Raw genomic sequence first — 12,046 nt, 5'->3', positions numbered from 1 at the left:
TAACAGAATTAGACACACGAAATAGGAGCAGGATCAGGCTACACGGCCCCTGGGCCAGCTCCGCTACCCACAGGGCCATGACCGATCCGAACCTAGACTCATGTCCAAATTCCTGCCCGTTCCCCGTAACCCTTAATTCCCTTTACTTCTAGGAAACTGTCTATTTCTGTTTTAAATTTATGTAATGATGTAGCTTCTACAGCTTTTTGGGGCAGCATATTCCATGGACCTACCACCTTCTGAGTGAAGTAGTTCCTCCTCATCTCAGTTTTGAAAGAGCAGCCCCTTATTCTAAGACAGCACGGTGGCATAGTGGTTAGCACTGTTGCCTCACAGCGCCAGGAACCCGGGTTCAAATCCGGCCTCGGGTGACTGTGTGGAGTTTGCACATTCTCCCCGTGTTTGCGTGGGTTTCCTCCGGGTGCTCCGGTTTCCTCCCACAGTCCAAAGATGTGCGGGTTAGGTTGATTGACTATGATAAATTGACCCTTAGTGTTAGGGGGATTAAATACGTGGGGTTACGGGGATAGGGTGGGATATGTGTTGGTGTAGGGGTTACGGGGATCGGGTGGGATATGTGTCGGTGCAGGCTCGATGGGCCGAAATGGCCTCCATCTGCACTGTGGGGTTTCTGTGATTTCTGTGATCTGTGATATGCCCCCTAGTTCTAGTTTCACCCATCATCGGGAACATCCTCCCCGCATCCACCCGATCCAACCCCTTCACAATCTTATATGTTTCAATAAGATCGCCTCTCATTCTTCTGAACTCTAATGAGTAGAGTCCCAATCTACTCAACCTCTCCTCATATGTCCATCCCCTCATCCCCGGGATTAACCGAGTGAACCTTCTTTGTACTGACTTGAGAGCAAGTATGTCCTTTCTTAAGTATGGACACCAAAACTGTACGCAGTATTCCAGGTGCGGTCTCACCAATACCTTGTACAACTGAAGCAATACCTCCCTATTTTTATATTCTATCCCCCTAGCAATGAAAGCCAACATTCCATTGGCCTTCTTAATCACTTGCTGCACCTGCATACTAACCTTTTGAGTTTCGTGCACCAGGACCCCCCGATCCCTTTGTACTTCAGTACTTTCCAGTTTCTTGCCATTAAGATAATAACTTGCTCTACGATTTTTCCTGCCAAAGTGCATAACCTCACACTTTCCAGTATTGTATTCCATCTGCCAAATCTCTGCCCACTTACTTAGCCTGTCTATGTCCCCTTGCAGGTTTTTTATGTCCTCCTCACTCACTACTTTCCCTCCCATCTTAGTATCATCTGCAAACTTTGATATGTTACACTCGGTCCCCTCCTCCAAATCATTAATATAGATTGTAAAGAGTTGGGGACCCAGCACTGACCCCTGCGGAACACCACTAGTTACTGATTGCCAACCCGAGAATGAACCATTTATCCCAACTCTCTGCCTTCTGTTAGATAGCCAATCCTCTATCCATGCCAGAATATTACCCCCAATCCTGTGATTTTTTATCTTAAGCAATAATCTTTTGTGTGGCACCTTGTCAAATGCCTTTTGGAAGTCTAAATACACTACGTCCACTGGTTCCCCTTTATCCACCCTATATGTTACTTCCTCAAAGAACTCCAGCAAATTTGTCAAACATGACTTCCCCTTCATAAAACCATGCTGACTTTGTCCTATTAAATTATGATTATCCAAATGTCCTGTTACTGTCTCCTTAATAATGGACTCCAAAAGTTTACCTACCACAGACGTTAGGCTAACCGGTCTATAGTTTCCAGCCTTCTGTCTACTGCCTTTTTTAAATAAGGGTGTTACATTAGCAGTTTTCCAGTCTGCTGGGACCTTTACCGAGTCCAGGGAGTTTTGGAAAATTATTACCAATGCATCCACAATCCCTACCGCCACTTCCCTCAAGACCTAAGATGTTTTATAAGTATATTAAGGGCAAGAGGATAACCAGGGAAAGGGTAGGGCCCATTAGGGACCAAAGTGGCAATCTGTGTGTAGAGCCAGATGATGTAGGCGGGGTTTTAAATGAATTTTTTGCATCTGTGTTCACTATGGAGAGAGACGATGCAGACATAGAAATCGGGCAAGGGGACTGTGACATACTTGAACATATTAGCATCGAGAGGGAGGAGGTGCTAGCGGTTTTAGCAGGCCAAAAAGTGGATAAATCTCCAGGCCCGGACGAGATGTATCCCAGGCTGCTGTGGGAGGCAAAGGAGGAGATTGCAGGGGCTCTGACACAAATTTTCAGAACCTCTTTGGCCACAGGGGATGTACCAGAGGACTGGAGAACAGCTAATGTAGTACCATTATACAAGAAGGGTAGCAGGGATAAACCAGGGAATTACAGGCCAGTGAGCCTAACATCTGTGGTAGGGAAATTATTGGAAAAAATTCTGAGGGACAAAATTAGTCTCCACTTGGAGAGGCAAGGATTAATCGGGGATAGTCAGCATGGCTTTGTCAAGGGTAAATCATGTCTGACAAATCTGATTGAATTTTTCGAGGGGGTGACTAGGGGGGTGGATGAGGGAAATGCTGTGGATGTGGTTTACATGGACTTCAGTAAAGCTTTTGACAAAGTCCCGCATGGGAGACTGGTCAGGAAGGTAAGAGCCCATGGGATCCAGTGTGCCTTGGCGAGTTGGATCCTAAACTGGCTGAGTGGCAGGAGGCAGAGGGTGATGGTCGAAGGATGCTTTTGTGACTGGAAGCCTGTGTCCAGTGGGGTACCTCAGGGATCGGTGCTGGGTCCCTTGTTGTTTGTGATCTACATAAATGATTTGGATGAGAATGTAAAAGGTATGATCAGTAAGTTCGCAGATGACACGAAAATTGGTGGGGTGGTAAATTGCGAGGAGGACAGCCACAGGCTACAGGACGATATAAACGGGTTGGTCAGATGGGCGGAAAAGTGGCAAATGGAATTTAACCCTGAAAAGTGCGAGGTGATGCATTTTGGACGGACAAATAAGGCAAGGGAATACACAATGAGTGGTAGGACCCTAGGAAGTACAGAGGGTCAGAGGGACCTTGGTGTACATGTACATAGATCTCTGAAGGCAGCGGAACAGGTAGATAAGGTGGTTAAAAAGGCATATGGGATACTTGCCTTCATTAGCCGAGGCATAGAATATAAGAGCAGGGAGGTTATGATGGAGCTGTACAAAACGCTGGTGAGGCCACAGCTGGAGTACTGTGTGCAGTTACCGGTCGCCTCACTATAGGAAGGATGTGATTGCTTTGGAGAGGGTGCAGAGAAGATTCACCAGGATGTTACCTGGGATGGAGCGCCTCAGCTATGAAGAAAGACTAAACAGGCTGGGGTTGTTTTCCTTGGAGCAAAGAAGGCTGAGGGGGGACCTGATTGAGGTGTACAAAATGATGAGGGGCATAGATAGGGTAGATAAAGAGGAACTTTTCCCCTTAGTAGGGGGGTCAATAACAAGGGGGCATAGATTCAGGGTAAGGGGCAGGAGATTTAGAGGGGATTTGAGGAGGAACCTTTTCACCCAGAGGGTGGTTGGAATCTGGAACTCACTGCCTGAAAGGGTGGTAGAGGCAGGAACCCTCACAACATTCAAGAAGCATTTGGATGAGCACTTGAAATGCCATTGCATACAAGGCTATGGACCAAATGCTGGAAAATGGGATTAGACAGGACAGGGATGGATGGGCGGCGCGGACACGATGGGCCGAAGGGCCTCTTTCTGTGCTGTAAGACTCTATGACTCTATGACCCTAGGATGTAAGCCATCCGGTCCAGGTGATTTATCCGCCTTGAGTCCCATTATTTTACCGAGTACCACTTCCTTAGTGATTTTGATCGTGTTTAGCTCCTCCCCCCCCTTTAGCCCCCTGTTTGTCCAGTGTTGGGATATTCTTAGTGTCTTCTGCTGTAAAGACTGATATAAAATATTCATTCAGTGTTTTTGCCATCTCCATATTTCCCACCATTAATTTCCCGGTCTCATCTTACTATCTGTTTTTATATTTTTTGCTAATTTACTTTCATAATCTATCTTCCCTTTCTTAATCAATCTTTTTGTTATTTTTTGCTGTCTTTTAAAGTTTTCCCAATCCTCTATCCTCCCACTAGATTTGGCTACCTTATATGCCCTTGTTTTTAGTCGAATACTATCCTTAATTTCTTTACTTAGCCACAGATGGCTGTCTTTTCTTTTACACCCTTTTCTTCTCAGTGGAATATATATTTTTTGGAAGTTGTAAAATAACTCCTTAAATGTACACCACTGATCATGTATCGTCTTACCCTTTAATCTATTTTCCCAATCCACTCTACTCAATTCCGCTCTCATACCTTCATAGTCTCCTTTATTCAAGCTTAGCACGCTTGTTTGAGATCCAACCTTTTCACCCTCTAATTGAATATGGAATTCAACCATGTTATGGTCACTCATTCCAAGGGGATCCTTTACTAGGACATTTTTAATTAATCCTGTCTCGTTACACAGGACCAGATCTAAGGTTGCTTGCCCCCTGGTCGGTTCAGTTACATACTGCTCAAGAAACCCATCCCTAATACACTCAATGAACTCATCTGCCACTCAGTAGAGCATAGAACCATACACCACAGAAGAAGGCCATTCAGCCCATCGTGCCTCTGCTGACTCTTTGAAAGAGCTATCCAATTAGGCCCACTCACCTGCACTTTCCCCATAGCCCTGCAAATGTATCTTTTTCAAGTATTTATCTAATTTCCTTTTGAAAGTTACTATTGAATCTGCTTCCAACACCTTTCCAGATCATCATAACTGGCTGTGTTTAAAAAAAGAAAAAAAATCCTCATCTCCCCATGGTTCTTTTGCCAATTACCCTAAATCTGTGTCCTCTGGTTACTGACCCTCCTACCAATGGAAACAGTTTCTCCTTATCAAAACCCTTCATAATTTTGAACACCTCTATCAAATCTCCGCTTAACCTTCTCAGCTGTAAGGATAACAATTCTGGCAGGATGTTGGAAACCCACTGCAACTCACTGTCCCAACACCCTTTATCAAGGGGCAAGGTTTGAGCTTCACTAAATTGTCACCTGCTGTTACTATTTACAGAGGATAGAGAGGCCTAGTGGCAAAGAATACTACACTTTTATTTCTGCTGCACACTGGAACCAACTTTAAAAAACATCCTTTCACATAAAAGCTGCTTAGTACAATAAAGGATACTAAATCTCTCTACCATTGATTGTAAGTTCAGCAGCCCCTTGTACTTTTTGATCAAATTGTTTTCCAGGCCACTTGTACAAGAACACTTGCCAGTTAAACAAGTGAAAGGAAAAGACTGGCTTAAATAGTAATGTTTGCCTTTTATTCCGCCGGCTTCTCTTGTTGATTCGCTAACCGGTTGATAGTCTCTTGGCCTGCCTTCTGATCCTGGAGTGAACCGGATGCTTGCAATTTGAGTGTGTTGTTAATCGGGCTTTTGGAGTGTGCTGACATCCCCTCCTGGTCACTGCAGTACAGAGGCATGAAAGTGCGTGAGGGACTTCTACTGATCTGCCTGTATTAGGAGTTGTAGCAGACTGTGCGTGTCCAAGGTTCACAGCCATTTCACATTGCAGCAATACAATACCGTTGATTGCTATACTTGCTCCACAATATGTTTCCTAATATTTTCTGCCCTTCTATATAAGTCACTATACTAAATCCCAAAGAGTGGACAAACTTTTGCCAGAATATGTCAATGCCACTCTATACCCGGCAGCAAGGAGATGTTTAATAGTGGTCCAGGGTCATGGGGCAGTCACTCCAACCCATATGGTATTGCTAAGTATGGGCACTCCTAACACAAGGAATTGAATGCACACTTACTGTTATAAATCTCATCATCAAGAAACTACTTATGAAATAACGCTGGACGGCCAGCTGGTGGCGCTGTCCAAGGAGTATAAACACTCGGGCGTGGGCCCCGGCTTGCCAGGGACATTTTGTAAGACAAGGAGCTAGTGAAATACAACTAGACCTCCATGTTCTGAAACAAGTTGATTAAAGCCTTGCTTTATGCTCAAACCAAGTGCGTAGTGAGTTTTATTACGTCACTTACCCTCTGCCTCAGTGCTTCAGTGTTTCAACAGACTGCATCGGGACTGCCTTGAAACACGCATTTATTTGCTCATGATGTTTCCCAGCATCCCTAGGTGTAAAGTAAATGGAGAGTTTGTCCTTTAAGGTTTGGGTGCTTCAGATAGCATTTTCACCCAGGCCTGCCTTTGTTTAGCCGTAGCCAAAAGTAATTGCCCAACTAGTTGCACAGTTGAAGAAGCCTGGCAGTTTATTTTAGATACTCCATGCATCAGCAGGGACCTTGATATGATTCCATCTAAGCTTTAGAAACAAACATCAAACAGATATGAAGTTCAAAGCCTCCACTGATTGCTCTGAAAATGGGCCACTAGCTCTTGTCACCAGTGTTCAGAAGCCATGCTCCAAGGGAATCCCATTTGCTCTGTCACCAGAATGTGTCAATATCACTGTTTTACCCCACAAATAGAGATTAACGGACACTCCCAGCACTGACCCAAGAATCCCTGTGTCCTGTAACAGTCCCAGTAATCACCCAATTACTCGCCCAAGAGTTTCCATCTCCTGTAATATTCCCAGTATTTATACCAACGACTTTCTGTCCCCTGTAACTTGACTATTCACAGAATTGACATCTATAGTTACTGTCTCTATTAATATTCATACACTCTCCCTTACCACTTCCTTTAATATTTACACTCTGACCCGTAACAGACAGAAGTATAGTATGTGGGAATTGCAGGAGCGATTCCTCATCCATCATTCATTGGGCCACCATGCTTGCTTCACAGTTTGATTCCTAATGGTTTTTAAGAAGTCAGTGCATTTAGGAATATTGACTTGGAAATGAAAGGTATCATTTGAGTGTAAGCAGATGCTTATAAAACTGTTTAACTGTTACATAGAATTATAGAATGATACAGCACAGGAGGAGGCCATTCGGCCCATCGTGCCTGTGCCGACTCTTTGGAAGAGTTATCCAATTAGTCCCGCTCCCCTGCTCTTTCCCCATAGCCCTGCAATTTCTTTTCCCCTTAAAGTATTTATCCAATTCTCTTTTGAATGTTACTGTTGAATCTGCCTCCACCACCCTTTCAGGCAGTGCATTCCAGATCACAACAACTTGCTGTGTAAAACATGTTTCCTCATGTCACCTTTGGTTCTTTTGCCAATCACCTTAATTCTGTGCCCTCTGGTTACCGACCCTTCTGCCACTGGAAACAGTTTCTCGTTATTTACTCTATCAAAGCTGTTGATGATTTTGAACACCTCTATCAAATCCCCTCTTAACCTTCTCTGCTCTAAGGAGAACAACCCCCGCTTCTCCAGTCTCTCCACATAACTGAAGTCCCTCATCCCTGGTACCATTCTGGTAAATCTCTTCACCATAAAACCACAAAATTGTCTGAAAAGTCTTCGCATTAAAATAGTTTGGAAGGTAATGTTGGCTGGAGTGCTCTGTGCCTGAGGCCACACTGTATTGTACACTCCTCTCCTGCTAGTATAATGTGCTGTACATAAACCTTTGCAACTGATATGAAGAATGATGTTGCTGCATATAATTGCAAATTCAATGAAGAATATTTGATAAAGTTGATTTGTTACTGCATGTGAACATTTGCATCGCTTGGCTCGCCTTCTCACCTGAGCTCATGGATTAGATTTAATTTCATTTTTTTTTTCTTAATCTATAGCCCAGATGAAGACTCCTGCCAGAAGTTTATTCCCTTTATTGGAGTAAGTAAATTCACTTTTGTATTTTAATGTTTCTTATTTCTGTGTCTCTAGCCTTCAATACGGTCAAACACTCTGCCCTCATCCATCACTTCGCCTCCTTGGCGCAGTCCATTCATGGTTCGATTCCTACCTTCACGTTCACCCATCACCCCTGTGGTCGTTGACCTCCATTGGCTCCCAGTCTGGCAACACCTCGAATTTAAATTTTGCAGTCATGTTAAATTCCCATGGCCTTTCCCTTCCTCATCTCCTGTAATCTCCTCCAGCCTACAACCTTCTGAGATCTCTGCACTCCTCCAATTCTGGCCTCTTGAGCATCCCCGATTTCCTTCGCCCCACCATTGGCGGGCATGCCTTCAGCTGTCTAAACCCAAGCTCTGGAATTCTCTCCTTAAACCTCTCCGCCTCTCCAACTCTCTCTCCTCCTTTAAGATGCTCCTTAAAACCTACATCTGTGATCAGCCTGTTTTAATATCTCTTTATGTGGCCTGGTGTCACTCCTGTAAAGTGACTTGTGATGTTTTTACTGTGTTAAAGGCGCTATATAATTGTAAATTGTTGTTGTACAAAGGAAACCCTGCAGTGGGTCCTCCTACCCCACACGGTCACCTCCAGCATGCCCCAAGGCCTCATCTGTGGCCCCCTATTAATCCTTCATTTGCATGCTGCATTTCAGTAACATTATTCATAAACATGGGGTCAGTTGCCATATATATGTGTAATTGATTCTCAGCTTCACCTCTAACCTAGAGTCCAGGATGTCCTCTGTCCCAACAGGTAGTCAGAAAGCACATTGAGCTATGGATATGTCATGGCTTGCTTCATTTAAACACTGGCCAGATGATAGCTGTTCACATTGGTTCTCAGCAGAAACTACACACCCTCTGTTCTAAATCCATATTTCCACCCAGCTGTTTGCTTAAGCTGAACCTAATGGTGGGCAGCCTGCTTATCCCTGAGCTGAGCTGCAAGCCCCCACATCCAAGACTGCTTATTTCCACCTCTGAAACATCACCTGCCTCCATCCCTACCTCACCCCCACTGCAGCAGGCAGCCACATTCATGCCTTTGGCACCTCAGTACCCTTCTTCCTGGCCTTCCAAGCTCTACCCTACACAAACCCCAACTCATCCAGAGCTCCATCACTGTCATCCTACCTCCTCCTCACTGACTACCACTAGCTGTTCCCCCGTGCATTGAATTCAAAATCCTTATCCTTTTTTGCAAATCTCTCCATGGCCTCGCTCCACCATAAGTCTCCAGCTAACTCAAGCCCACACTCCATCCTCCTGACCTTTCCCTCTTGCAATGTACCATCAGTGCTATAACTGTTAGTCATCATATATTCTTAAATCCTTCTGCTTTGCTACATCTCTCCCCTTCAAAAACCTGCTCAAATCATACTTCTATAACCACACTTTGGTCGTCTGTCTTAATCACCTTCTCTCAATTCCTTTTTGGTGCCTTTTATTCATTCCCCCTCGATGAATAGCCTTTGTATCATCAATGTGAGTTTGTATGCGGATGCAAGAGGGAGAATATGTTACATGAACTGAGCGGATTGAAGATTGTGTGCGTGTCTGCTGGGGGGCGGGAGTTGAAAGGTTGTGCGCGTGTATTGGGGGGTTGAACGAGTGTGCATTAGAGTTGTAGTTGAAGGGTATGTGTGTGTTGCGGAGGGGATTGGGGTGGGGGTATGTGTGTATAAGGATTGTGGTGGAGGGTGTTTGTGGTGGGCAGGTGACCTGAAGATATGTGTGCATGTGTTCTGGGAGGTGTATTGAGGGGGTGTAAATGTTGGGAGGTGTATTGAAGGGGTGTAAATGTTGGGAGGTGTATTGAGCAAGTGTGAATGTTGGGAAGTGTATTGAGGAGATGTGAATGTTGGGAGGGTAGTTGAAGGCTTCTGTACATATATTGGAGGAGAGTTGAAGGCGTTTACAGATGTGTTGGGGGAGAGGAGTTGAAGGAATGCGCGTGCCTATGTTTATGGAGGTGAGCTGAAGGTAGCATTTGTGTTTCAGCATGTAGGGATTTGAGGAATTGATGTCTGTTGGCAAGAAGGTTGAGGATGTGCGCATGTGTTGGAGGGACTGTGTTGATGGGTGTATTCCTTGAGTTGAGAGAAAGTATATGCATTTAGTATCGGAGCTATTGACTTTTGTGTCATTCTATGGTTTATTTTTCCTTCAATAACCGAATGCTGACTTGTATTCTCTACATAATCAGCAGGAACATAAAAGGATAGAGATTCTATAATATTAAGAGATTGAGAAGCTGTATTCTCCATTCTGCAAGGCTGAGCCTATCATATCAATAGGATGGCTTCTTCACTCCACACACTGTACACACAAACTAGGATCTTCAGAATTACTCTGAGGGAATGTGGCTACAAAACACATATGAGTAAACGTTCTGATATTAGAAGTGCTCTGTAATCGGGCTGCTGATCCTGGCTGTTTTATGTGCTTTTAATACATTGTACTGAATCTATAACATCTATGCTTGCAGGTTGTGAAAGTTGGGATTGTGGAACAGTCTTCAGCGACATCAGGTTGGTAATTTCCTCCCAAATTCAAATCAATTCCCCGTTAGCGATAGGAAATGTGTATGGGCTAACGTAGGGGAACTTTACTCTTGATCGAACTTGTGCTGTACCAGATGGCGTTTGATAGTGTTACTAGTTACAGAAAGTTTTTTTAAAAATATGTCTGTCTTAAATGTTTAGCTAGTGCTACAATAGTGCTAAATAAAGTTACATTACCTGCAGGTGATTCGGATGATGCTGCCACTTCAGGCTCCAATATCCTGTCTTCCACTCCTCCGACACTGTCTCCAGCAATGAAAGAAGCTTCCCCTACCCCACCCTCCTCGCCCTCTGTTGGAGGTGGGCTGTACTCGAGGTAAGCATTGGAAGCAGACTTGTACTGCTCGCACGTGGTACTGGATGTGGCCAGGCAGCTGAAAATTCTAAATTGGGGAAAAGCAAATTTTGTTAGGCTCAGAGGGGATTTAGCCATAGTGGGCTGGAAACAGCTACTTGAAGGTAAATCCGTGTCAGAGCAGTGGGAGTCATTCAAGGAGGCGATCTGGAGGGTTCAGACCAAATATGTGCCCTTAAAGGAAAAAGGTGGGACTATCAAATCTAGAGCCCCCTGGATGTCTAGAGACATACAGGGTAGCATAAAGAAAAAAAGGGAGGTGTATGACAGATACCGAGGGCTAAATACTGCAGAGTCTTTAGAGAAGTGCAGAAAGTTCAGGGGTGCAATTAAAAAGGATATTAGGAAAGCAAAAAGAGAGCATGAAAAATTCTTGGCAAGTAAAATCAAGGCTAACCCAAAGATGTTTTATAAATATATTAAGAGTAAGAGGATAACTAAAGAAAGGATAGGGCCTATTAGAGATCATGAGGGTAATCTGTGTGTGGAGGCGGGAGACATCGGTGGGGTTCTTAATGAATACTTTGCATCTGTTTTCACAAAGGAGAGGGGTGAAGCAGACATTGCTATCAGGGAGGAAGAGTGTGAAATATTAGATGAAATAAACATAGTGAGAGAGGAAGTATTAAGGGGTTTAGCAGCTTTAAAAGTGGATAAATTCCCAGGCCCAGACAAAATATATCCCAGGCTGTTAAGCGAAGCAAAAGAGGAAATAGCAGAGGCTCTGACCATCATTTTTCAATCCTCTTTGGCTTCAGGTGTGGTGCTGGAGGACGGCTAATGTGGTACCCTTGTTTAAAAAGGGAGAAAAGGATAGACCGAGTAATTACAGGCCAGTCAGCCTAACCTCGGTGATGGGAAAATTATTGGAAAGAATTCTGAAGGACAGGATAAATCTTCATTTAGAAAGACACGGATTAATCAAGGATAATCAGCTCGGATTTGTTGAGGGAAGGTCGTGTCTGACAAACTTGATTGAATTTTTTGAGGAGGTAACGAGGGTAGTGCGTTTGATGTAGTGTATATGCACTTTAGCAAGGCTTTTGATAAGGTTCCACATGGCAGACTGGTCATGAAGTTAAAAGCCCATGGGATCCAGGGCAAAGTGTCAAGTTGGATTCAAAACTGGCTCGGAGGCAGGAAGCAGAGGGTAATGGTTGATGGGTGTTTTTGTGACTGGAACGCTGTTTCCAGTGGGGTTCCGCAGGGCGCAGTACTAGGTCCCTTGCTTTTTGTGGTATATGTCAATGGTCTAGACTTGAATATGGGGGTGTGATTAAGAAGTTTGCAGATGATTCTAAAATCAGTTGTGTGGTTGATACT

At 44.2% G+C, this 12,046-nt stretch overlaps 1 protein-coding gene across 7 annotated transcripts in view; it reads left to right on the top strand.

The window, feature by feature from the left end:
* Positions 1-12,046, top strand: part of pacs2 (phosphofurin acidic cluster sorting protein 2) — a 292,002-nt gene that overhangs the window by 267,248 nt on the left and 12,708 nt on the right. For all 7 annotated transcript variants that reach the window (XM_086003651.1, XM_086003648.1, XM_086003653.1 and 4 more), the window contains 3 exons: positions 7,739-7,781; positions 10,293-10,335; positions 10,552-10,684. In XM_086003651.1, coding sequence (XP_085859777.1) covers positions 7,739-7,781; positions 10,293-10,335; positions 10,552-10,684 — 219 coding nt within the window. The remainder of the gene's footprint in view (positions 1-7,738; positions 7,782-10,292; positions 10,336-10,551; positions 10,685-12,046) is intronic.

The sequence above is a fragment of the Somniosus microcephalus genome, chromosome 12 (assembly GCF_052327205.1).
Source record: "Somniosus microcephalus isolate GS21.2 chromosome 12, FLI_Smic_1.0, whole genome shotgun sequence".
NCBI classification, from domain to species: domain Eukaryota; kingdom Metazoa; phylum Chordata; class Chondrichthyes; order Squaliformes; family Somniosidae; genus Somniosus; species Somniosus microcephalus.
The sequence above is the reverse complement of the archived record's forward strand: the minus strand, read 5'-3'. Positions and strand labels throughout refer to the sequence as shown.